This window comes from Mustelus asterias, chromosome X (assembly GCF_964213995.1).
Source record: "Mustelus asterias chromosome X, sMusAst1.hap1.1, whole genome shotgun sequence".
NCBI classification, from domain to species: domain Eukaryota; kingdom Metazoa; phylum Chordata; class Chondrichthyes; order Carcharhiniformes; family Triakidae; genus Mustelus; species Mustelus asterias.
Window position 1 is genome coordinate 3943464 of NC_135834.1, and position 25202 is coordinate 3968665.

Here is a 25202-nt window from a genome sequence, read left to right on the forward strand (position 1 = left end):
CGATGTCAAAGAACAAAGAAAATTACAGCACAGGAACAGGCCCTTCGGCCCTCCAAGCCTGCACCGACCATGCTGCCCGACTGAACTAAAACCCCCGACCCTTCCGGGGACCATATCCCTCTATCCCCATCCTATTCATGTATTTGTCCAGACGCCCCTTAAAACTCACTATTGTATCCGCTTCCACTACCTCCCCCGGCAGCGAGTTCCAGGCACCCACCACCCTCTGTGTAAAAAACTTGTCTCGTACATCTCCTTTAAACCTTGCCCCTCGCACCTTAAACCTGTGCCCCCTAGTAATTGACTCTTCCACCCTGGGGAAAAGCTTCTGACTATCCACTCTGTCCATGCCTCTCATAATCTTCTATCAGGTCGCCCCTCAACCTTCGTCGTTCCATTATATGTCCATTATGTCCATTATATTGCCTCAGTAACAATTGGAGACACCAGTCACAGACAACAACACGGCACTGATAAAATGCGAGGACCTGCTTGAAAAACCTGCAGAGAAACATGATTAAGATATCTTTCTTCAAGGCACAGTGTCGTCACACACCTCAATCTGTAGTGTGGCCGCCACCCAATCTACCCAAGACCTGACCCTCCAGAGCGATCCTCGTCTCAGCTCTGATGCCTGTTCCTCTGGCATTTGATCATGCCAGGTTCTGGCCTGACACAGGAAACTCCGAGATCCTTTTCAGTGTGGGTTGGTGGGGTCGGGGGAGAAGGGAAATCGGCCGCAGTAAGTATTCAGATCGTGTTGAGAGTAGGGTTCAGCTAACATGAGGGTTTCTTAAGGCCCCAATGAGTCTCGGCACTGTCTAAACTGTCAGGGGTGCTGAATCAAATTGTACTTTTCTCCTTCAGGTGCTCCAGAAAATTGGCAAAACCATGGAAACAAAAGATGAACAGTTTGAGCAGTGCGCAAACAGCTTCAACAAACAACAGGTACCATGCCATCCTTCCTAGCAACGGGTACGGTGTCAGCTTCCTTAGCAACGGGTACTCTGTCATCCTCCTTAACAACAGTCTCTCTGTCATCCTCCTTAGCAACAATCACACTGGCATCCTCCTTAGAAACAGGTACTTGAATGACTTCCTTAGCAACAGTCACACTGACATCCTCCTTAGCAACAGTCACACTGACATCCTCCTTAGCAAGTCACTCTGACATCCTCCTTAGCAACAGTCACTCTGACATCCTGCTTAGCAACAGTCACACTGACCTCCTCCATAGCAACAGTCAATCTCACATCCTCCTTAGCAACAGTCACTCTGACACCCTCCTTAGCAACAGTGACACTGACATCCCCCTTAGCAACAGTCACTCTGACATCCTCTTTAGCAACAGTGACACTGACATCCCCCTTAGCAACAGTCACTCTGTCATCCTCCTTAGCAACAGTCACTCTGACATCCTCCTTAGCAACAGTCACTCTGACATCCTCCTTAGCAACAGTCACTCTGACATCCTCCTTAGCAACAGTCACTCTGACATCCTCCTTAGCAACAGTTGAAGCACCATCCTGTTGGTAACAGTCAGTTGTAACTGTAGTTAGTTGATTCGATCACAAGTGGCCCTTTTTCAAAGGGTTCTTTTTTGTTTGGAAAGTCGATCCAAGGCTTAGCTTTCTGCGGACGGCTCAGAATGCTTTCCAGACCAGGGGGAATCATGTGCTCGAACAGTACAGCGCATAAGCAATGCCAGCAACTGCTAACCGCGCTAAGCAGCTTTCCAAGGGCCGCAGCAGGTCCGTCAACTCGCTCCGGTTGCCAACGCCCTCATTTTAGCTGGGCATTGGAGGCAGTAAACTGGGGCTTTGATGGAAGGACAGGATGTTGTGTCAAGGTAAGGCTACAACACGCATGTGTGCGTGTGTGAGAGACAAGCACTCAGAACAAACAGTCATTCTGTCTTGGGGAAAAAAAATCGGCAAATCCTTTTCACTGGACTGAGGAAGCAGGTGAATGGGGATATCGGGTCAGGGAATGGGATAAGCAGAGGGACAAACGCTTATACAACTCATGGAAGGCTCAGAACGCCTGTCGATTTTGAATTGGGCTGTGTTTTCCTGATCCATTCCTGGGACAGTTTTTTCATCGAATTTTATTGCAATTCACATCCAGTTGCCCTTGAGCAGAGTGTCTCTCTTGGCCATTTCAGAGGGCAGTTGAGAGTCAACCACATTGCTGTGGCTCTGGAGGCACATGAGGGCCAGACCGGGTAAGGACGGCAGATTTCCTTCTCTAAAGGACATTAGTGAACCATTAGTCTCCACGTTCTCCCCGTGTCTGCGTGGGTTTCCTCCGGGTGCTCCGGTTTCCTCCCGCAGTCCAAAGATGTGTAGGTTAGGTGGATTGGCCATGCTAAATTGTCCCTTAGTGTCCAAACATGTGATAGTTAGGCAGATTGGCCATTCTGAATTGCCCCTTAGTGTCCAAAGAGGTGCAGGTTGGGTGGATTGGCCATGCTAAGTTGCCCCTTAGTGTCCAAAGATGTGTAGGTTAGGTGGATTGGCCATGCTAACTTAGGGTAAATACATGGGGTTACAGGGGATAGGGCCTGGGTGGGATTGTTGTCGGTGCAGACTCGATGGGCCGAATGGCCTCTTTCTGCACTGAAGGGATTCGATGGTTATTTTTCAGACTGCAGGGTGGTAGAGAGAGGTGTTCCCCAGGGCCAGTGCGTGGACCACTGCTTCTGATATATATAAATGGATATTGGAATACAGGGTAAAATGTCATAATTTCCCAATGATACCAAACTCGGAGGAATGGCAAACAGTGAGGATGATCCTATTCAAATATAACAGGACGTATATAGACTAGCAGAATGGGCAGACAAGTGGCAGATAGGGTTTAATACAGAAGCGTGAGGTGATACATTTTGGAAGAAGGTTGAAGGAGAGACAATACAGACTTAATGACACCATTCTAAAGTGTGTGCAGGGACAGAGGGCCCTGTGGGTACGTGTGGATAGATCTTTGAAGGTGACAGGACATTTAGGACGGGACTTTACAGCCCCGCTTGACCCGAGACCGAAAAATCTCACCCGAGATCAACGGACTTTCCCATTGTCTGCCCCTCGCCCGCTCCGATTCCCGTGGCGGACAGGACGGCAGAATTCTGGCGATAGACAGAGTAGTTAGCAAAGCGTTTGGGATCTTGGACTTCGGAAATAGAGATATTCACCGGAATTCTGCCGCCCCTGTTCTGAACTGTTCTGAAGCCCTGGTCAGGCCACAACTAGAGTATTGTGTCCAGTTCTGGTCCCCACACTTTCGGAAGGATGTGAGGGCCCTCGGGAAGGGAGCGGAGGCAGATTTCCCAGAACGGTTCCAGGGGTGAGGGATTTTAGCTCCAACGTTAGGGCCGGAGAAGCCGGGGTCGTTCCTCTTGGAGCGAAGGAGATTGAGGGGAACTTTGATCGAGTTTTACAAGGTTAGATTGGTTTTAGATAAGGCCTCAAAGAAAAACTATCCCCATCGGCTGATTGTGCAAGGATTAGGGGTCACTGATTTTGGGCAAGAGATACAGAAAGGGGGATGTGAGGAGGAACCTTTTCACACAGCGAGTGGGAGTGACCTGTAATTCATTGCTGACAGATAATTTCAAAAGTAAATTGCTTGGGGTAGTAAACTTGCCAGCATGCGGTGATAAGTTTTTAAAGTTTATTCATTAGTGTCACAAGTAGGCTGACATTAACACTGCGATGAAGTTACTGTGAAAATCCCCTAGTCGCCACACTCCTGTTCGGGTACACTGCGGGAGAATTTAGCACGGCTAATCCACCTAACCAGCACATCTTTCAGACTGTGGGAGGAAACCGGAGCACCCGGAGGAAACCCATGCAGACACGGGGAGAACGTGCAGACTCCACACAGACAGTGACCCAAGGCCGGAATTGAACTTGGATCCCTGGCGCTGAGAGGCAGCAGTGCTAACCGTTGTGCCACCGTGACCTCAAAATGCTCTGGGTCTGAGGCTGCTTGATCGATAGTTACAGACGTGATCAACACTGTTGGCAATCATAGAACATAGAACATTACAGCGCGGTACAGGCCCTTCGGCCCTCAATGTTGCACCGACCAGTGGAACCAATCTAAAGCCCCTCTAATCTACACCATTCCAATATCATCCATATGTTTATCCAATGACCATTTAAATGCCCTTAATGTTGGCGAGTCCACTACTGCTGCAGGCAGGGCATTCCACGCCCTTACTACTCTCTGAGTAAAGAACCTACCTCTGACATCTGTCCTATATCTCTCACCCCTCAATTTAAAGCTATGTCCCCTTGTGCTAGCCATCACCATCCGAGGAAAAAGGCTCTCACTATCCACCCTATGTAATCCTCTTGTATGCCTCTATTAAGTCACCTCTTAACCTTCTTCTCTCCAACGAAAACAGCCTCAAGTCACTCAGCCTTTCCTCATAAGACCTTCCCACCATACCAGGCAACATCCTGGTAAATCTCCTCTGCACCCTTTCCAACACTTCCACATCCTTCCTATAATGCGGCGACCAGAACTGTACGCAACACTCCAAGTGTGGCCGCACCAGAGTTTTGTACAGCTGCAACATGACCTCCTGGCTCCGAAACTCAATCCCTCTCCCAATAAAAGCTAACACTCCGTACGCCTTCTTAACAACCCTATCAACCTGGGTGCCAACCACTGCTGCTCTCCTGAGCGCAGCATCTAGATGCTAAATTTCCAGTTTCAACGGATTCCCAACTCAAAGAACAAAGAACAGTACAGCACAGGAACAGGCCCTTCGGCCCTCCAAGCCCGCGCCGATCATGATGCCTGCCTAAACTAAAACCGTATGCGCTTACGGAGTCCGTATCCTTCCATTCCCATCCTATTCATGTATTCATCTAGTTGCCCCTTAAATGACGCTATCGTACCCGCTCCCACCACCTCCCCGGGCAGCGCATTCCAGACATTCACCACCCTCTGTGTAAAAAACTTGCCCCGCACATCTCCTCTAAACTTTTCCCCACGTACTTTAAACCTGTGTCCCCTAGTCCTTGACTTTTCTACCCTAGGAAAGAGCATCTGACTATCCACTCTGTCCATGCCACTCATAATCTTGTAGACCTCTATCAGGTCACCCCTCAACCTCCGTCGTTCCAGTGAGAACAAACCAAGTTTTTCCAACCTCTCCTCATAGCTAATGCCCTCCATACCAGGCAACATCCTGGTAAATCTTTTCTGTAACCCTCTCCAAAGCATCCACATCCTTCTGGTAGTGTGGCGACCAGAATTGTACACAATATTCCAAATGAGGCCTAACTAAGGTTCTGTACAGCTGCAGCACAACCTGCCAATTTTTATACTCAATGCCTTGACCGATGAAGGCATGCATGCCTATAGTGTGTTAGCTTTTATTAACAGGGGGTTGGAGTTTAAGAGCCGTGGGGTTATGCTGCAACTGTACAGGACCTTGGTGAGACCACATTTGGAATATTGTGTGCAGTTCTGGTCACCTCACTATAAGAAGGATGTGGAAGCGCTGGAAAGAGTGCAGAGGAGATTTACCAGGATGCTGCCTGGTTTGGAGTGTCGGTCTTATGAGGAAAGGTTGAGGGAGCTAGGGCTGTTCTCTCTGGAGCGGAGGAGGCTGAGGGGAGACTTAATAGAGGTTTATAAAATGATGAAGGGGATAGATAGAGTGAACGTTCAAAGACTATTTCCTCGGGTGGATGGAGCTATTACAAGGGGGCATAACTATAGGGTTCATGGTGGGAGATATAGGAAGGATATCAGAGGTAGGTTCTTTACGCAGAGAGTGGTTGGGGTGTGGAATGGACTGCCTGCAGTGATAGTGGAGTCAGACACTTTCGGAACATTTAAGCGGTTATTGGATAGGCACATGGAGCACACCAGGATGATAGGGAGTGGGATAGCTTGATCTTGGTTTCAGATAAAGCTCGGCACAACATCGTGGGCCGAAGGGCCTGTTCTGTGCTGTACTGTTCTATGTTCTATGTTCTATGCTGTATCCACCTGCGTTGTCACTTTCAGTGATTGGTGGACATATACGCCCGGATCCCTCTGTATGTCAATGCTCCTAAGGGTTCTCCCATTTCTCCGTCCGGCAGAACTTTCCAGCGCGAACCCCGTTTCCCCATTCGCAGCCCGCAGTCCGAACGACGAGTAGGTCGCCGCGCCGTTAACCGCTTCACAGAGACAGGTCGCTGAGGGCGATGGGAGAGTGGGTTCAAGAGGTTCCGTTGGGCACCAGGACTGAAATGGGAGCGAGAGGCTAGAAGGGAGCGAAAGCGCAGAGGCAGATAGGGAGGTTACGGCAACAGGATGTGCCGAAATGCTTCAAACCGCATCACTTCCCCTTTGACTTGATCTGGCAGCTGACAGGAGCTGAACAGGAAGTGGTAAAAGTTGGAAGAAATGCCCTGCTGTCAGAAGGCCGAGGGGAGGGGCGGGAGGAGGGTACGGTCTGCTCAAGGTTGAGATTCACTTTCAGTACGTTTCTCTCAGGAATTCAGTGTGCTGGTACGGACATTTTGTAAGGAGGCCTGCGGGATATCACGAACGCCATCCCCCCTCAACAGGCAAAGTGGCAGATTAATGGGGGTGAACTTTCCCACCCTGCCCGTCACGGGAATCATAGCGGGCGAGGGGCGGGCAAATGGGCAGGTCCGTTAACCTTGGGTGGGATTTTTGAGTGTCAGGAGAAGCGAGAAAATCCCACCCATCATGTCCAAATGCAGCAAGACCTGGACAATATCCAGGATTGGGCTGACAAGTGGCAAATAACATTCACACCACACAAGTGCCAGGCAATGACCATCACCAACAAGAGAGAATCTAACCATCGTCCTTTGACATTCAATGGCGTCACCATCACTGAATCCCCCACTGTCAACATCCTGGGGGTTACCATTGACCAGAAACTCAACTGGACCCAGCCACATAAACACTGTGTCTCCCAGAGCAGGTCAGAGGCTGGGAATCCTGCGGTGAGTAACTCACCTCCTGACTCCCCAAAGCCTGTCCACCATCTACAAGGCACAAGTCAGGAGTGTGATGGAATACTCCCCACTTGCCTGGATGGTGCGGCTCCAACAACACTCAAGAGGCTCAACACCATCCAGGACAAAGCAGCCCCGCTTGATTGGCCCCCCATCCACAAACATTCACTCCCTCCACCACCGACGCTCAGTAGCAGCAGTGTGTACCATCTACAAGATGCACTGCAGCAACTCACCAAGGCTCCTTAGGCAGCACCTTCCAAACCCACGATCACTTCACTTAGACAAGGGCAGCAGATACATGGGAACACCACCACCTGCAAGTTCCCCTCCAAGTCCCTCACCATCCTGACTTGGAAATGTATCGGCCGTTCCTTTACAGTCGCTGGGTCAAAATCCTGGAATTCCCTCCCTAACGGCATTGTGGGTCAACCCACAGAACATGGACTGCAGCGATTCAAGATGGCGGCTCACCACCACCTTCTCAAGGGGCAACTAGGGATGGGCAATAAATGCTGGCCTAGCCAGCGACGCCCCTGTCCCAAGAATCAGTTAAAGAAAAACACTCAAAACTTGACAAATGAGGAGGTGTTTGCGAGGCTTCGGGCAGTTCCATTCAGTAAAAAGAATTCTCTGTTTCACTGTGATGGCCTGGAGTTTCTCGGGACACCCAGTGTGCACATTCCTTAAGTGGAATGGTCTCAGTATTACCAGCTCATTAACACCAAGGCTGCTAACAACATAAACCTTACAGGATCACTAATAGCATCTGGGCAGGCAAAGCGCAGACTGCAACCGGAGTAAGGCTCCCTCTACACTGTCCCCATCAAACACTGCCCGGACAGGGACAGCACGGGGTTAGATACAGAGTAAAGCTCCCTCTACACTGTCCCCCATCAAACACTCCCAGGACAGGTACAGCACGGGGTTAGGTACAGAGTAAAGCTCCCTCTACACTGTCCCCCATCAAACACTCCCAGGACAGGTACAGCACGGGGTTAGATACAGAGTAAAGCTCCCTCTGCACTGTCCCCATCAAACACTCCCAGGACAGGTACAGCACGGGGTTAGATACAGAGTAAAGCTCCCTCTACACTGTCCCCATCAAACACTCCCTGGACAGGTACAGCACGGGGTTAGACACAGAGTAAAGCTCCCTCTACACTGTCCCCATCAAACACTCCCACGACAGGTACAGCACGGGGTTAAATACAGAGTAAAGCTCCCTCTACACTGTCCCCATCAAACACTCACAGGACAGGTACAGCACGGGGTTAGATACAGAGTAAAGCTCCCTCTACACTGTCCCCATCAAACACTCCCAGGACAGGTACAGCACGGGGTTAGATACAGAGTAGAACTCCCTCTACACTGTCCCCCATCAAACACTCCCAGGTCAGGTACAGCACGGGGTTAGATACAGAGTAAAGCTCCCTCTACACTGTCCCCATCAAACACTCCCAGGGCAGGTACAGCACAGGGTTAGATACAGAGTAAAGCTCCCTCTACACTGTCCCCATCAAACACTCCCAGGACAGGTACAGCACGGGGTTAGATACAGAGTAAAGCTCCCTCTACACTGTCCCCCCATCAAACACTCCCAGGACAGGTACAGCACGGGGTTAGATACAGAGTAAAGCTCCCTCTACACTGTCCCCATCAAACACTCCCAGGACAGGTACAGCACGGGGTTAGATACAGAGTAAAGCTCCCTCTACACTGTCCCCATCAAACACTCCCAGGACAGGTACAGCACGGGGTTAGATACAGAGTAAAGCTCCCTCTACACTGTCCCCATCAAACACTCCCAGGACAGGTACAGCACGGGGTTAGATACAGAGCAAAGCTCCCTCTACAGTGCCCCCATCAAACACTCCCACAACAGGCACAGCACAGGGTTAGATACAGAGTAAAGCTCCCTCTACACTGTCCCCATCAAACACTCCCAGGACAGGTACAGCACGGGGTTAGATACAGAGTAAAGCTCCCTCTACACTGTCCCCATCAAACACTCCCAGGACAGGTACAGCACGGGGTTAGATACACAGTAAAGCTCCCTCTACACTGTCCCCATCAAACACTCCCAGGACAGGTACAGCACGGGGTTAGATACACAGTAAAGCTCCCTCTACACTGTCTCACATAGGAACTGGACACTGATTCCCAGGTCGGGGCCTGTCTCCTGGGGATGAGTTTTGGTGCCAGTGGAGTGGGTGAATTTTAACTTGAACATGAACTTTATCTTTCTTCTTGCAGGGTGATGGGAACAAACTCCACAAGGACCTGAAAGCCTATCTGAATGCTGTGAGGGGTAGGTAGCCTGGCTCAGATCCCTGCTCACTCTCTGCCCTCCGCTGCCCTGCTTCTACACTCCATCCCCAAGAGTAACACTTCCTCATCTGCTTTCAAGTTTCATATTTGCCCCGCTCTTGTCTGGTGGCACACACTGCCACTTGCTTACTGGATACACAGGGGTGGTCAATACTTTCTGTGATACAGAGCCATTCAACATGCCCGCTGATTGGGCGCAGTGGAGGTCCCTTCCAGGGTCGAATCCCTCGCTGCATCACCTCCCTGCTCTCTGTCCTGCCGCATATCTTTTGTCTGCTTCCCCGGGTCCCAGTGGATGGCTAGACATCAGCGAGACTACACTTTCTCGGGCACTGGCTGGGACCAGGCCCAAAATGATTGCAAGGCCTCCCTGTAGGAGTAACAGCGCTAGTATATCGTACGGCAGAAACAGATGTAGGGCAGAATTTTCTCCGAAAAATTCTAAGCGTCAGACCGGTGAGAAAACGGGAATTTTTCTCCCCCGTTCTTCCAGCAAGTGGTGGTAATTTACAGCACTCTGTGCAATACAGAGGCTGTGATGTGATTCCCGCCAGTAGGGGGAGTACGTGGAACCTATTCAAGCCGGGAAACCGGCTTCCGACTGCTAAGTGCGCCATTGTGCGAGCGCCCTGAACTCCCATTTTATTGTGCACTGGAGATCTGTCAACCACCCCCTCCCCCAATAGGCATTGCCTCCCCCACTCCCTCCATGGATCCCACCAGACCCTCCAATTGCCATGGGCACTGCCCATCCCTGCCCCCGACCACCCGGGGACTTCAATGGCCTCTGGTCCCACTGGCGAGGTCATCATGACATGTGCCCAATAAAAACCTCTCAGTGAGAGACAAACAGGATGGCGTAATTTGGCTGCCTCATAACCCGTTCAACTTTACTCTCTACTGAAGTGACAATGGGCATGTGGTCAAGTGCCAACAATCTCCCTTGGGACTGGGTTTAAACCAACCCACCTACCGGACCCTGTCAGCTTTATTTTGCTTTATTAGTTAGGATGCCAGACCTCGAGGCACGTTATGAAGCCAGACTAAACCCCAACAGTTTTTATATTTTGGCAAACGTGTGAGGATAGGATACTTCACTCCAGGAGGAATTCCACTGACAAATTTGGGATCTTTGATCCAAAGAATCTTTATTCACAACAGTTTAAATATAACTCTAACCATTGGTTAGAGTTAGAGTTAACCAGGCTCTCCCTGGTTAATGATTGTTAACCATTGAACAATCTTTGAGCATGAAAAGAAACAACTCTTAATTTCTAACTTATCACTATTTCAGTTCCAATTAAGCAACATTCTTCCGATAGATTTAAACCCCACTTTAAATATAGTTTGCAGACACAGATATACTTGCTCTGACTTGGGTAAAAGCCTTGAATTTCCAACGAGGCTTTGCGGAGAGACAGAAAGCAACTTCTTTTTAACAGTTCCAGTCACCAACTGCTCTTTTAAAATGAAAATGAAACTGCTACACGCCAAGCTCCTCCCATTGGCCAAAATATCACATGACTCTGTCCACCTGGATTGAAATCCCAAGAGAACCTAAGTAAACAAAAGTGCATTAACTCTACAAGGTAACACATTCCGAGCTAAAAGGGGTTCTTATCCTGCTTTCTCAGCATCTGCTGCCTTCCCGCCAGACAAACTGACTGCTTGTAGAAAAACACTCAAACATAAAATACATCAGTAGCACAGAATCATCACAATAGTAGTACCTGACCGGAGTGCCACTGAACTGCCTCTCTTTCTCCATTTTCGCCAGCCATGCATGAGACGTCGAAGAGGCTCTCCCTGACGCTGCAGGAGGTTTATGAGGCTGATTGGGAAGGGAAGGACGATCTACTCCCCATCCTAGAGGTGAGTGACTTCTGCTGTGCTGCCTTCTGTTCTCTCTTCCACTCGCTGCATCTTATTGGCAGCAGCAGGGGCTGGCCTTGAGGAGATGTGTAGTCAGGAGTGTGATGGAATACTCCCCACTTGCCTGGATGGTGCAGCTCCAACAACACTCAAGAAGCTCAACACCATCCAGGACAAAGCAGCCCCGCTTGATTGGCCCCCCATCCACAAACACCCACTCCCTCCACCACCGACGCTCAGTAGCAGCAGTGTGTACCATCTACAGGATACACTGCAGCGACTCACCAAGGCTCCATAGGCAGCACCTTCCAAACACACAACCACTCCCATCTAGAAGGACAAGGGCAGCAGATACCTGGGAACACCACCACCTGGAGGTTCCCCTCCAAGTCACTCACCATCCTGACTTGGAAGTATATCGCTGTTCCTTCACTGTCACTGGGTCAAAATCCTGCAACACCCTCCCTAACAGCACTGTGGGTGTACCTACACCACACGGACTGACTGATGTCCAATAACAATCCTGGAACTCCCTCCCTAACAGCACTGTGGATGTACCTACACCACATGGACTGACTGATGTCCAATAACAATGCTGGAACTCCCTCCCGAGCAGCACTGTGGGTGTACCTACACCACATGGACTGACTGATGTCCAATAACAATCCTGGAACTCCCTCCCTAACAGCACGGTGGGTGTACCTACACCACATGGACTGACTGATGTCCAATAACAATCCTGGAACTCCCTCCCTAACAGCACGGTGGGTGTACCTACACCACATGGACTGACTGATGTCCAATAACAATCCTGGAACTCCCTCCCTAACAGCACGGTGGGTGTACCTACACCACACGGACTGACTGATGTCCAATAACAATGCTGGAACTCCCTCCCTAACAGCACGGTGGGTGTACCTACACCACACGGACTGACTGATGTCCAATAACAATCCTGGAACTCTCTCCCTAACAGCACTGTGGGTGTACCTACACCACACGGACTGACTGATGTCCAATAACAATCCTGGAACTCCCTCCCTAACAGCACTGTGGGTGTACCTACACCACATGGACTGACTGATGTCCAATAACAATCCTGGAACTCCCTCCCTAACAGCACGGTGGGTGTACACAGCGGTTTGGGAAGGCAGCTCACCACCACCTTCTCAAGGGGCAATTAGGAATGGGCAATAAATGCTGGCCCAGCCAGCGACGCCCACATCCTGTCAGTGATTTTTAAAAAGTTAACTGCTGAGCCTAGGTGATGCTCACACGCTGAAAATTGATAAATAAACACAACCCTGTCCACCCTGATAGCCCTGGGCCCAGATTTTCACAGCACCATCCATGTCAGAACAGAGGTTAAAAATAAAAGGGATCTATCTGATTTTGGAAGTTTTAAGGGCACAGTATCAGGGTCCCGGGAGCAAGCCTCCACACAGCAATCCCACCCTTGCCTACTCCATCGCCATTGTGGGCATTTTAGATCGCCCATTATTCCCATCGAATGAGGCCCATTTTTTCAGACACCTCTGAGGAGTTGTGAACTGTGGGGGAAGCCTCGCCTGGAGTCGGGTACAAGGTCAAAAGGTATTGTCAACTTCAGAAGTTATAATGATAGGGTGTATGTCAGGTTAAATATGTTTCTCATACAGTGATTCATGATCGGGTTCTGTTTTACAAAGGTGAGTTGCCATGAAATTGACTGTGAAAGCATGCAGATGCATTAGAGCACGTTATCCACTGCAAAAATTGGTCTTGTTCATTCAACAGTATTTAGATTAAGGTTTTAACGTGTCACTTTTTCCCTGAAATTTAATATTGTCTTTGATTGAAGTCCCGCTTTCTGCTGAGCCTCTCAATTAACTAAGCAGCCGCCTGCCTCCTTTGATCGATAGCCCAGCCATCCGTTGAGCCTTTGAAGCAGTTCAACAGATGTCCATCTGTGCCACCACTTCAACAGGTGTTCATGTTTTAATGATAATGTTATTGACAAATCACATGAATTATCCCAAGTAGGACCAATGGAATCCCCTTACAAATGCTTGGCTGAGCTCCAAAACCCCACTAATGGATTGAGTTCAGCAGGACTTGTTTCATGTCAAAGGCTCCGAGAAGTTATTTTAGGCGTCATGTGTTCAGTCCATAGTGGATACTGGGCATTGGTGGGTGGGGGATAGAAGGGGATATAAGGGTGGATATGCAAAGAATATGGAAGGCTATGCAGGCATGGGGTATATGAAGTGACATGAGGGAGATGAGAGGGCAGATTGTGACACCTTCCTGTCTTGCCATCCCCACCTTCAAGATGAAAATTGCCAGCAGTTCTGCAGGTCCTCTGTCTTATGGAATTCACTGCCAGAAAATTTACCCTGCTGGTTTTATATCCATGTCGGATTTCTATTGCCCATGTTGCTACACTGAGCAGACATTTGACAATCTGAGGAAAGATGTCCTTGCTATAGAGGGACTGCAGTGAAGGTTTACCAGGCTGATTCCTGGGATGGCAGGTCTGCCATATGAGGAGAGGAGAGGGTGCAGAATGTAGTGTTATAGTCATAGCTAGGGTGTAGAGAAAGATCAACTGAATATGTGGTGGGTCCATTCAAAAGTCTGATGGTAGCAGGGATGAAGTTGTTCTTACATAGGAACATAGAAGATAGGAACAGGAGGAGGCCATTCGGCCCTTCAATCCTGCTCCGCCATTCATCGCGATCATGGCTGATCGTCCAACTCAATAGCCTAATCCTGCTTTCTCCCCATAACCTTTGATCCCATTCGCCCCAAGTGCTATATCCAGCCGCCTCTTGAATACATTCAATGTTTTGGCATCAACTACTTCCTGTGGGAATGAATTCCACAGGCTCGCCGGGTGAAGAAATGTCTCCTCACCTCCGTCCTAAATGGCCTACCCCAAATCCTCAGACTGTGAGTCGGTCGGTACGTGACCTCAGACTTTTGTATCTTTTTCCCGAAGGAAGAAGGTGGAAGAGAGAATGTCCGGGGTGCGTGGGGTCCTTGATTCTGCTGGCTGCTTTTCTGAGGCAGCGGGAAGTGTAGACAGAGTCAATGGATGGGAGGTTGGTTTGAGTCCTTTGTAGGTGATGGTTGTACTGCGATTTTGTAATCTCTCCTCATTGTAGAATAATGACCTGCTGTGGGCAGACTACGAGGAGAAGCTGTCAGACCAGGCCATGAGGACACTGGAGACATACCTGAGCCAGTTTCCGACGTTTAAGGTGGGTCACAGCTTGGGACAGCAAGTTGTTGGCGAGGAACATCATGTCCTCCTTCGATAAAGGCAGACCCATCCATTTTGCCCCGCTCCCTGGCCTGAGGTCTCCATCCAATGGGTTGCTTCACTGCAAAGAAACATGTAAGAGTTTTAACAACACCAGGTCCAAAAGGTTTATTTGATCGCAAATGCCACTAGCTTTCGGAGCACTGCTCCTTCGTCAGATGGAGTGAAAATCTGCTCTCAAACAGGGCACAGAGACACAAAATCAAGTTACAGAACACTGATTGGAATGCGAATCTCTACAACCAAAAGCTAATGGCATTTGCTACCAAATAAACCTATTGGACTTTAACCTGGTGTTGTTAAAACTCTTACTGTGCTTACCCCAGTCCAACGCCGGCATCTCCACATCAAGAAACATGTAAACAGCTCAAAAGGTTTATTTATTATTGTCACAATTAGGCTTACATTAACACCGCAATGAAGTTACCGTGAAAATCCCCAAGTTGCCACACTGTGTTCAGGTACACTGAGGGAGAATTTGGCATTATTTATTATTTATTTATTAGTGTCACAAGTAGGCTAACATTAACACTGCAATGAAGTTAGTGTGAAAACCCCCTAGTCGCCGCACCCCGGCGGCGCCTGTTCAGGTACACTGAGGGAGAATTTAGCATGGCCAATGCACCTAACCGGCACGTCTTTCAGACTGTGGGGGGAAACCGGAGGAAACCCACACGTACACGGGGAGAACATGCAGACTCCACACAGACAGTGACCCGAGGCCGGGAATTGAACCCGGGTCCCTGGCGCTGTGAGGCAGCAGTGCTAACCACTGTGCCACCGTGCTGTCCAAAGACAGGTCAACAGACAGACAGGCCAAAGAGCCATAGAAAAGTTACAACACAGAAGGTGGCCATTCAGCCTATCTTGGCCATGCCAGCCCGAGGAGACCCAGGAGCCCTTTCCAATCCCACCTTCCTGCACCCGGCCCACAGCCCTGTGCTTACAGACTTAAGCTGCAGATCCAGGTACTTGTTAAATGAGTTTAGGGTCTCTGCCTCCACCACCGATTCGGGTAGTGAATTCCAGACACCCACCACCCTCGGCGTAAAAAACTTCTTCCTCATGCCCCCCCGACACCTACTGCCACTTATCCTGAATCTATCTCCCCTGGTTCTAGAATTCTCCATCAAGGGAAACACTATTATTCTGTCCACTCTATCTCTCCCCCTCATCATTTTGCACACCTCCTACAAAGTCACCTTTCAGCCTTCTTTGTTCCAAGGAAAGTCATCCCCAATAGGGGTGGCACAGTGATTAACCCGAAAACCATTTCCATCTCTGTAACCTCCTCCAGCCCCCACACCCCCTTCCTAGCACTGTAACCTCCTCCAGCCCCAACACCCCTCCCTATCTCTGTAACCTCCTCCAGCCTCTACACCCATCCCTATCTCTGTAACCCCCTCCAACCCCCGACACCCCTCCCTATCTCTGTAACATCGTCCAACTCCTACACCCCTCCCTATCTCTGTAACCTCCACCAGCCCCTACACCCCTCCCTATCTCTGTAACCTCCTCCAGCCCCTACACCCCTCCTCATCTCTGTAACCTCCTCCAGCCCCTACACCCCTCCTCATCTCTGTAACGTCCTCCAGCCCCTACACCCCTCCCTATCTCTGTAACCTCCTCCAGCCCCTACACCCCTCCTCATCTCTGGAACCTCCTCCAGCCCCTACAACCCTCCCTATCTCTGTAACCTCCTCCAGCCCCTACAACCCTCCCTATCTCTGTAACCTCCTCCAGCCCCTACACCCCTCCTCATCTCTGGAACCTCCTCCACCCCCTACAACCCTCCCTATCTCTGTAACCTCCTCCAGCCCCTAACCTGCACATCTTTTGACTGAGAGAGCTTAATATTGAGACACAGTGAATGTGTAACCTGAAATTCATTTTCTGACCTTCCTAGAAACGGATTGCGAAGCGAGGACGGAAGCTGGTGGACTATGACAGCTGCCGACACCATCTTGAATCTCTACAAAGCGCAAAGAAGAAAGATGAAGCAAAGTTAACAAAGGTAACTCCGAGATGGTGCAATCACAGGGTTAGGCTTGGGCCTGGAGGGCAGTCAGACACTGTCACCCTACTCACTGCACCTGAGGCCTACAAGGTCACCATGGAAACAGAATCATTGAATCCTCGACTCCCCATATTGCAGAAGGAGGCCAATCGGCCCATCGAGTGTGCACCGACCACAATCCCACCCAGCCCCTATCCCCACAATCCCATGTATTTACCCCACTGACCCACCAGCCCTCCACATCTTTGGACACTAAGGGGCAATTTAGCATGGCCAATCCACCTAGTCTGCACATCTTTCAACACTAAGGGGCAATTTAGCATGGCCAATCCACCTAACCTGCACATCTTTGGACACTAAGGGGCAATTTAGCATGGCCAATCCACCTAGTCTGCACATCTTTCAACACTAAGGGGCAATTTAGCATGGCCAATCCACCTAACCTGCACATCTTTGGACACAAAGGGGCAATTTAGCATGGCCAATCCATCTAACCTGCACATCTTTGGACACAAAGGGGCATTTTAGCATGGCCAATCCATCTAACCTGCACATCTTTGGACACAAAGGGGCAATTTAGCATGGCTAATCCACCTAACCTGCACATCTTTGGACACTAAGGGGCAATTTAGCATGGCTAATCCACCTAACCTGCACATCTTTGGACACTAAGGGGCAATTTAGCATGGGCAATCCACCTAACCTACTCATCTTTGGACACTAAGGGGCAATTTAGCATGGGCAATCCACCTAACCTGCACATCTTTCAACACTAAGGGGCAATTTAGCATGGCCAATCCATCTAACCTACACATATTTGGACACTAAGGGGCAATTTAACATGGCCAATCCATCTAACCGACACATCTTTGGACACTAAGGGGCAATTTAGCATGGCCAATCCACCTAACCTGCACATCTTTGGACACTAAGGGACAATTTAGCATGGCCAATCCACCTAACCTGCACATCTTTGGACACTACGGGACAATTTAGCATGGCCAATCCACCTAACCTGCACATCTTTGGACACTAAGGGGCAATTTAGCATGGCCAATCCACCTAACCTACACATCTTTGGACACTAAGGGGCAATTTAGCATGGCCAATCCACCTAACCTGCACATCTTTGGACACTAAGGGACAATTTAGTATGGCCAATCCACATAACCTGCGCATCTTTGGACACTACGGGACAATTTAGCATGGCCAATCCACCTAACCTGCACATCTTTGGACACTAAGGGGCAATTTAGCATGGGCAATCCACCTAACCTACACATCTTTGGACACTAAGGGGCAATTTAGCATGGCCAATCCATCTAACCTGCACATCTTTGGACACAAAGGGGCAATTTAGCATGGCTAATCCACCTAACCTGCACATCTTTCAACACTAAGGGGCAATTTAGCATGGCCAATCCATCTAACCTGCACATCTTTGGACACAAAGGGGCAATTTAGCATGGCTAATCCACCTAACCTGCACATCTTTGGACACTAAGGGGCAATTTAGCATGGCCAATCCATCTAACCTGCACATCTTTGGACACTAAGGGGCAATTTAGCATGGCCAATCCACCTAACCTACACATCTTTGGACACTAAGGGGCAATTTAGCATGGCTAATCCACCTAACCTGCACATCTTTGGACACTAAGGGGCAATTTAGCATGGCCAATCCACCTAACCTGCACATCTTTGGACACTAAGGGGCAATTTAGCATGGGCAATCCACCTAACCTACTCATCTTTGGACACTAAGGGGCAATTTAGCATGGGCAATCCACCTAACCTGCACATCTTTCAACACTAAGGGGCAATTTAGCATGGCCAATCCATCTAACCTACACATATTTGGACACTAAGGGGCAATTTAACATGGCCAATCCATCTAACCGACACATCTTTGGACACTAAGGGGCAATTTAGCATGGCCAATCCACCTAACCTGCACATCTTTGGACACTACGGGACAATTTAGCATGGCCAATCCACCTAACCTGCACATCTTTGGACACTACGGGACAATTTAGCATGGCCAATCCACCTAACCTGCACATCTTTGGACACTAAGGGGCAATTTAGCATGGCCAATCCACCTAACCTACACATCTTTGGACACTAAGGGGCAATTTAGCATGGCCAATCCACCAACCTGCACATCTTTGGACACTAAGGGACAATTTAGCATGGCCAATCCACATAACCTGCGCATCTTTGGACACTACGGGACAATTTAGCATGGCCAATCCACCTAACCTGCACATCTTTGGACACTAAGGGGCAATTTAGCATGGCCAATCCACCTAACCTACACATCTTTGGACACTAAGGGGCAATTTAGCATGGCCAATCCACCTAACCTGCACATCTTTGGACACTAAGGGGCAATTTAGCATGGCCAATCCATCTAACCTACACATCTTTGGACACTAAGGGGCAATTTAGCATGGCCAATCCACCTAACCTACACATCTTTGGACACTAAGGGGCAATTTAGCATGGCCAATCCACCTAACCTACACATCTTTGGACACTAAGGGGCAATTTAGCAGGGCCAATCCACCTAACATGCACATCTTTGGACACTAAGGGACAATTTAGCATGGCCAATCCACATAACGTGCACATCTTTGGACACTACGGGACAATTTAGCATGGCAATCCACCTAACCTGCACATCTTTGGACACTAAGGGGCAATTTACCATGGCCAATCCACCTAACCTGCACATCTTTGGACACTAAGGGACAATTTAGCATGGCCAATCCACCTAACCTGCACATCTTTGGACACTAAGGGGCAATTTAGCACGGCCAATCCACCTAACCTACATATCTTTGGACACTACGGGACAATTTTGCAAGGCCAATCCACCTAACCTGCACATCTTTGGACACTAAGGGGCAATTTAGCATGGCCAATCCACCTAACCTACACATCTTTGGACACTAAGGGACAATTTAGCATGGCCAATCCACCTAACCTGCACATCTTTGGACACTAAGGGGCAATTTAGCATGGCCAATCCACCGAACCTACACATCTTTGGACACCAGGGGACAATTTAGCATGGCCAATCCACCTAACCTGCACATCTTTGGACACTAAGGGTGAATTTAGCATGGCCAATCCACCTAACATGCACATCTTTGGACACTAAGGGGCAATTTAGCATGGCCAATCCACCGAACCTGCACATTTTTAACACTAAGGGACAATTTAGCATGGTCAATCCACCTAACCTACACACCTTTAACACTAAGGGACAATTTAGCATGGCCAATTCACCTAATCTGCACATCTTTGGACACTACGGGACAATTTAGCATGGCCAATCCACCTCACCTGCACATCTTTGGACACTAAGGGGCAATTTAGCATGGCCAATCCACCTAACCTGCACATCGTTGGACACTAAGGGGCAATTTAGCATGGCCAATCCACCTAACCTACACATCTTTGGACACTAAGGGGCAATTTAGCATGGGCAATCCACCTAACCTGCACATCTTTCAACACTAAGGGACAATTTAGCATGGCCAATCCATCTAACCGACACATCTTTGGACACTAAGGGGCAATTTAGCATGGCCAATCCACCTAACCTGCACATCTTTGGACACTAAGGGGCAATTTAGCATGGCCAATCCACCTAACCTACACATCTTTGGACACTAAGGGGCAACTTAGCATGGCCAATCCACCTAACCTGCACATCTTTGGATACTAAGGGGCAATTTAGCATGGCCAATCCATCTAACCTGCACATCTTTGGACACTAAGGGGCAATTTAGCATGGCCAATCCACCTAACCTACACATCTTTGGACACTAAGGGGCAATTTAGCATGGCCAATCCACCTAACCTGCACATCTTTGGACACTAAGGGACAATTTAGCATGGCCAATCCACCGAACCTACACATCTTTGGACACCAGGGGACAATTTAACATGGCCAATTCACCTAATCTGCACATCATTGGACACTAAGGGGCAATTTAGCATGGCCAATCCACCTAACCTGCACATCTTTGGACACTAAGGGGCAATTTAGCATGGCCAATCCACCTAACCAGCACATCCTTGGACACTAAGGGGCAATTTAGCATGGCTAATCCACCAAACCTGCACATCTTTGGACTGTAGGAGGAAACTGGAGCATAGAGTCATAGAGGTTTACAGCATGGAAACAGGCCATTCGGCCCAACTTGTCCATGCCGCCCTTTTTTTTGCAACCCCTAAGCTGGTCCCAATTGCCCACGTTTGGCCCATATCCCTCTATACCCATCTTACCCATGTAACTGTCTAAATGCTTTTTAAAAGAAAAATTGTACCCGCCTCTACTACTACCTCTGGCAGCTTGTTCCAGACACTCACCACCCTCTGTGTGAAAAAATTGCCCCTCTGGACCCTTTTGTATCTCTCCCCTCTCACCTTAAACCTATGCCCTCTAGTTTTAGACTCCCCTACCTTTGGGAAAATATATTGACTATCGAGTTGATCTATGCCCCTCATTATTTTAAAGACCTCTATAAGATCACCTCTCAGCCTCCTACGCTCCAGAGAAAAAAGTCCCAGTCTATCCAGCCTCTCCTGATAACTCAAACCATCAAGTCTCGGTAGCATCCTAGTAAATCTTTTCCGCACTCTTTCTAGTGTAATAATATCCTTTCTGTCATAGTGTGACCAGAACTGTACACAGTATTCCAAATGTGGCCTTACCAATGTCTTGTACAACTTCAACAAGACGTCCCAACTCCTGTATTTGAAGTTCTGGCCAATAAAACCAAGCATGCGGAATGCCTTCTTCACCACTCTGTCCACCTGTGACTCCACTTTCAAGGAGCTATGAACATGTACCCCTCGATCTCTTTGTTCTGTAACTCTCCCCAATGCCCTGCCATTAACTGAGTAAGTCTTGCCCTGGTTCAATCTACCAAAATGCATCACCTCGCATTTGTCTAAATTAAACTCCATCTGCCATTCGTCAGCCCACTGGCCCAATTGATCAAGATCCCATTGCAATCCGAGATAACCTTCTTCACTGTCCACTCTGCCACCAATCTTGGTGTCATCTGCGAACTTACTAACCATGCCTCCTAGATTCTCATCCAAATCATTAACATAAATGACAAATAACAGTGGACCCAGCACTGATTCCCTGAGGCACACCACTGGTCACAGGCCTCCAGTTTGAAAAACAACCTTCCACAACCACCCTCTGGCTTCTGTCATCAAGCCAATTTTGTATCCATTTAGATACCTCACCCTGGATCCCGTGAGATTTAACCTTGTGCAACAACATACCATGCGGTATCTTGTCAAAGGCCTTGCTAAAGTCCATGTGGACAACATCAACTGCACTGCCCTTATCTACCTTCTTGGTCACCCCTTCAAAAAACTCAATTAAATTTGTGAGACATGATTTTCCACTCACAAAGCCATGCTGACTGTCCCTAATCAGTCCTTGCATCTCTAAATGCCTGTAGATCCTGTCTCTCAAAATACCTTCCAACAATTTACCCACCACAGATGTGAGGAGCACCCGGAGGAAACCCACGCAGACACGGGGAGAATGTGCAGACTCCACACAGACAGTGACCCAAGGCCGGAATTGAACCCGGGTCCCTGGCGCTGTGAGGCAGTAGTGCTAACCACTGTGCCACCGTGCCGCCCAGAATGGCCTGCACACCAATGGAAGTAGAAACTGAAAATGTTGGAACTACTCAGCAGGTCTGGCAGCGTCTGTGGAGAGAGAAACAGAGTTAACCTTTCAGGTCAATGACTTTTTACCTGACAGCATGAGGGAGTTGGGCGAGAGGTGCGGTCAGTCACACCGGATGCTGTGCGGGGAGAGTGGGGTGCAAGTCACACATTGGGTGAATGAGCAGTGTTACATTCTTGACTCTTCTCGTTTTAGGCTGAAGAGGAATTTATTAATGCTCAGAATGAGTTTGAAGAACTAAATGCTCAACTTCGTGAGGAACTCCCTGAGCTGTGGAACAGGTACGGACTGCTTCGGGGAGCATGTGAAAGCCATTGACCAACTGTCAACACTTGACAGACTCACCACAACAATGTGGCCGTGAACCGCACCGTAACAGGCCGACAGAATTGGATTGTGAATGGTTTGTGACTGAGAGACATATGGAGGAAACTAAGTTTCTTGTAGCACCAGCTCCTCCTGTATGAATACAACATTTCTCTCCTGGTTTCACTCAGTCTCTTCATGCACTGTGCAGGTTAGGTGGATTGGCCATGCTAAATTGCCCCTTAAGTGTCCAAAGATGTGCAGGTTAGGTGGATTGGCCATGCTAAATTGCTCCTTAGTGTCCAAAGATGTGCAGGTTAGGTGGATTGGCCATGCTAAATTGCCCCTTAGTGTCCAAAGATGTGCAGGTTCGGTGGATTGGCCATGCTAAATTGCCCCTTAGTGTCCAAAGATGTGTAGGTTAGGTGGATTGGCCATGCTAAATTGCCCCTTAGTGTCCAAAGATGTGCAGGTTAGGTGGATTGGCCATGCTAAATTGCCCCTTAGTGTCCAAAGATGTGCAGGTTAGGTGGATTGGCCATGCTAAATTGCCCCTTAGTGTCCAAAGATGTGTAGGTTAGGTGGATTGGCCATGCTAAATTGCTCCCTCGTATCTAAAGATGTGTAGATTAGGTGGATTGGCCATGCTAAATTGCCCCTTAGTGTCCAAAGATGTGCAGGTTAGGTGGATTGGCCATGCCAAATTGTCCCTTAGTGTGCAGGTTAGGTGGATTAGTCATGCTAAATTGTCCCTGCATGTCCACAGATGGTAAGAAGTCTCACAACACCAGGTTAAAGTCCAACAGGTTTATTTGGTAGCAAAAGCCACTCGCTTTCGAAGCGCTGCTCCTTCATCACGTGAGTGGGATTTCAATTCACAGACAGGGCATATGAAGACACAAACTCAATTTACAAAATAATGGTTTGAATGTGAGTCTTTACAGTAATCAAGTCTTAAAGGTACAGACAATGTGAGTGGAGAGAGGGTTAAGCACAGGTTAAAGAGATGTGTATTGTCTCCAGACAGGACAGTTAGTGAGACTTTGCAAGCCCAGGCAAGTTGTGGGGAGTTACAGATAGTGTGACATGAACCCAAGATCCCGGTTGAGGCCGTCCTCACGTGTGCGGAACTTGGTTATCAGTCTCTGCTCAGCGACTCTGCGCCGTTGTGTGTCGTGAAGACCGCCTTGGAGAACGCTTACCTGAAGATCAGAGGCCGAATGCCCGTGACCGCTGAAGTGCTCCCCAACAGGAAGGGAACACTCTTGCCTGGTGATTGTCGAGCGGTGTTCATTCATCCGTTGTCGCAGCGTCTGCATGGTTTCCACAATGTACCATGCCTCAGGACATCCTTTCCTGCAGCGTATCAGGTAGACAACGTTGGCCGAGTTGCAAGTGTATGTACCGTGTACCTGGTGAATGGTGTTCTCACATGAGATGATGGCATCCGTGTCGATGATCCGGCACGTCTTGCAGAGGTAGCTGTGGCAGGGTTGTGTGGTGTCGTGGTCACTGTTCTCCTGAAGGCTGGGTAGTTTGCTGCGGACAATGGTCTGTTTGAGGTTGTGCGGTTGTTTGAAGGCAAGAAGTGGGGGTGTGGGGATGACCTTGGCGAGATGTTCGTCTTCATCAATGACATGTTGAAGGCTCCGGAGAAGATGTCGTAGCTTCTCCGCTCTGGGGAAGTACTGGACGACGGAGGGTACTCTGTCTGCCGTGTCCCGTGTTTGTCTTCTGGGCAATGGGACCCTGTGTATCGGGCAATGGGACCCTGTGCAAGAACCTCTCCGGCTACGTCGAGGGCATCCTGAAACCCATTGTACAAAGAACCCCCAGCTTTTGTCGCGACACTACGGACTTGCTACAGAAACTCAACACACATGGAGCAGTTGAACCAGGAGCACTCCTCGTCACAATGGATGTCTCGGCACTCAACACCAGCATCCCCCACGACGATGGCATTGCTGCAACTGCCTCAGTACTCAACGCCGACAACTGCCAATCTCCAGATGCAATTTTACAACTCATCCGCTTCATCCTGGACCACAATGTCTTCACCTTCAACAACCAGTTCTTCATCCAGACACACGGAACAGCCATGGGGACCAAATTCGCACCTCAATATGCCAACATCTTCATGCACAGGTTCGAACAAGACTTCTTCACCGCACAGGACCTTCAACCGATGCTATACACTAGATACATCGATGACATTTTCTTCCTTTGGACTCATGGTGAACAATCACTGAAACAACTCTATGATGACATCAACAAGTTCCATCCCACCATCAGACTCACCATGGACTACTCTCCGGAATCGGTTGCATTCTTGGACACACGCATCTCCATTAAGGACGGTCACCTCAGCACCTCACTGTACCGTAAGCCCACGGAGAACCTCACGATGCTCCACTTCTCCAGCTTCCACCCTAAACACGTTAAAGAAGCCATCCCCTACGGACAAGCCCTCCGTATACACAGGATCTGCTCGGATGAGGAGGATCGCAACAGACACCTCCAGACGCTGAAAGATGCCCTCTTAAGAACAGGATATGGCGCTCGACTCATCGATCGACAGTTCCGACGCGCCACAGCGAAAAACCGCACCGACCTCCTCAGAAGACAAACACAGGACACGGTGGA

General features: G+C 49.1%; 1 protein-coding gene across 2 annotated transcripts in view; it reads left to right on the top strand.

The window, feature by feature from the left end:
- The window catches only part of LOC144481880 (uncharacterized), a 103889-nt gene that overhangs the window by 38659 nt on the left and 40028 nt on the right, over nt 1-25202 (top strand). Inside the window, exons 2-7 of one of the 2 annotated variants that reach the window (XM_078201029.1) lie at nt 868-948; nt 9255-9309; nt 11107-11201; nt 14348-14443; nt 16412-16519; nt 22449-22534. In XM_078201029.1, the coding sequence (XP_078057155.1) occupies nt 868-948; nt 9255-9309; nt 11107-11201; nt 14348-14443; nt 16412-16519; nt 22449-22534 (521 nt within the window). The remainder of the gene's footprint in view (nt 1-867; nt 949-9254; nt 9310-11106; nt 11202-14347; nt 14444-16411; nt 16520-22448; nt 22535-25202) is intronic. The other variant, XM_078201030.1, reaches the window with a different exon arrangement.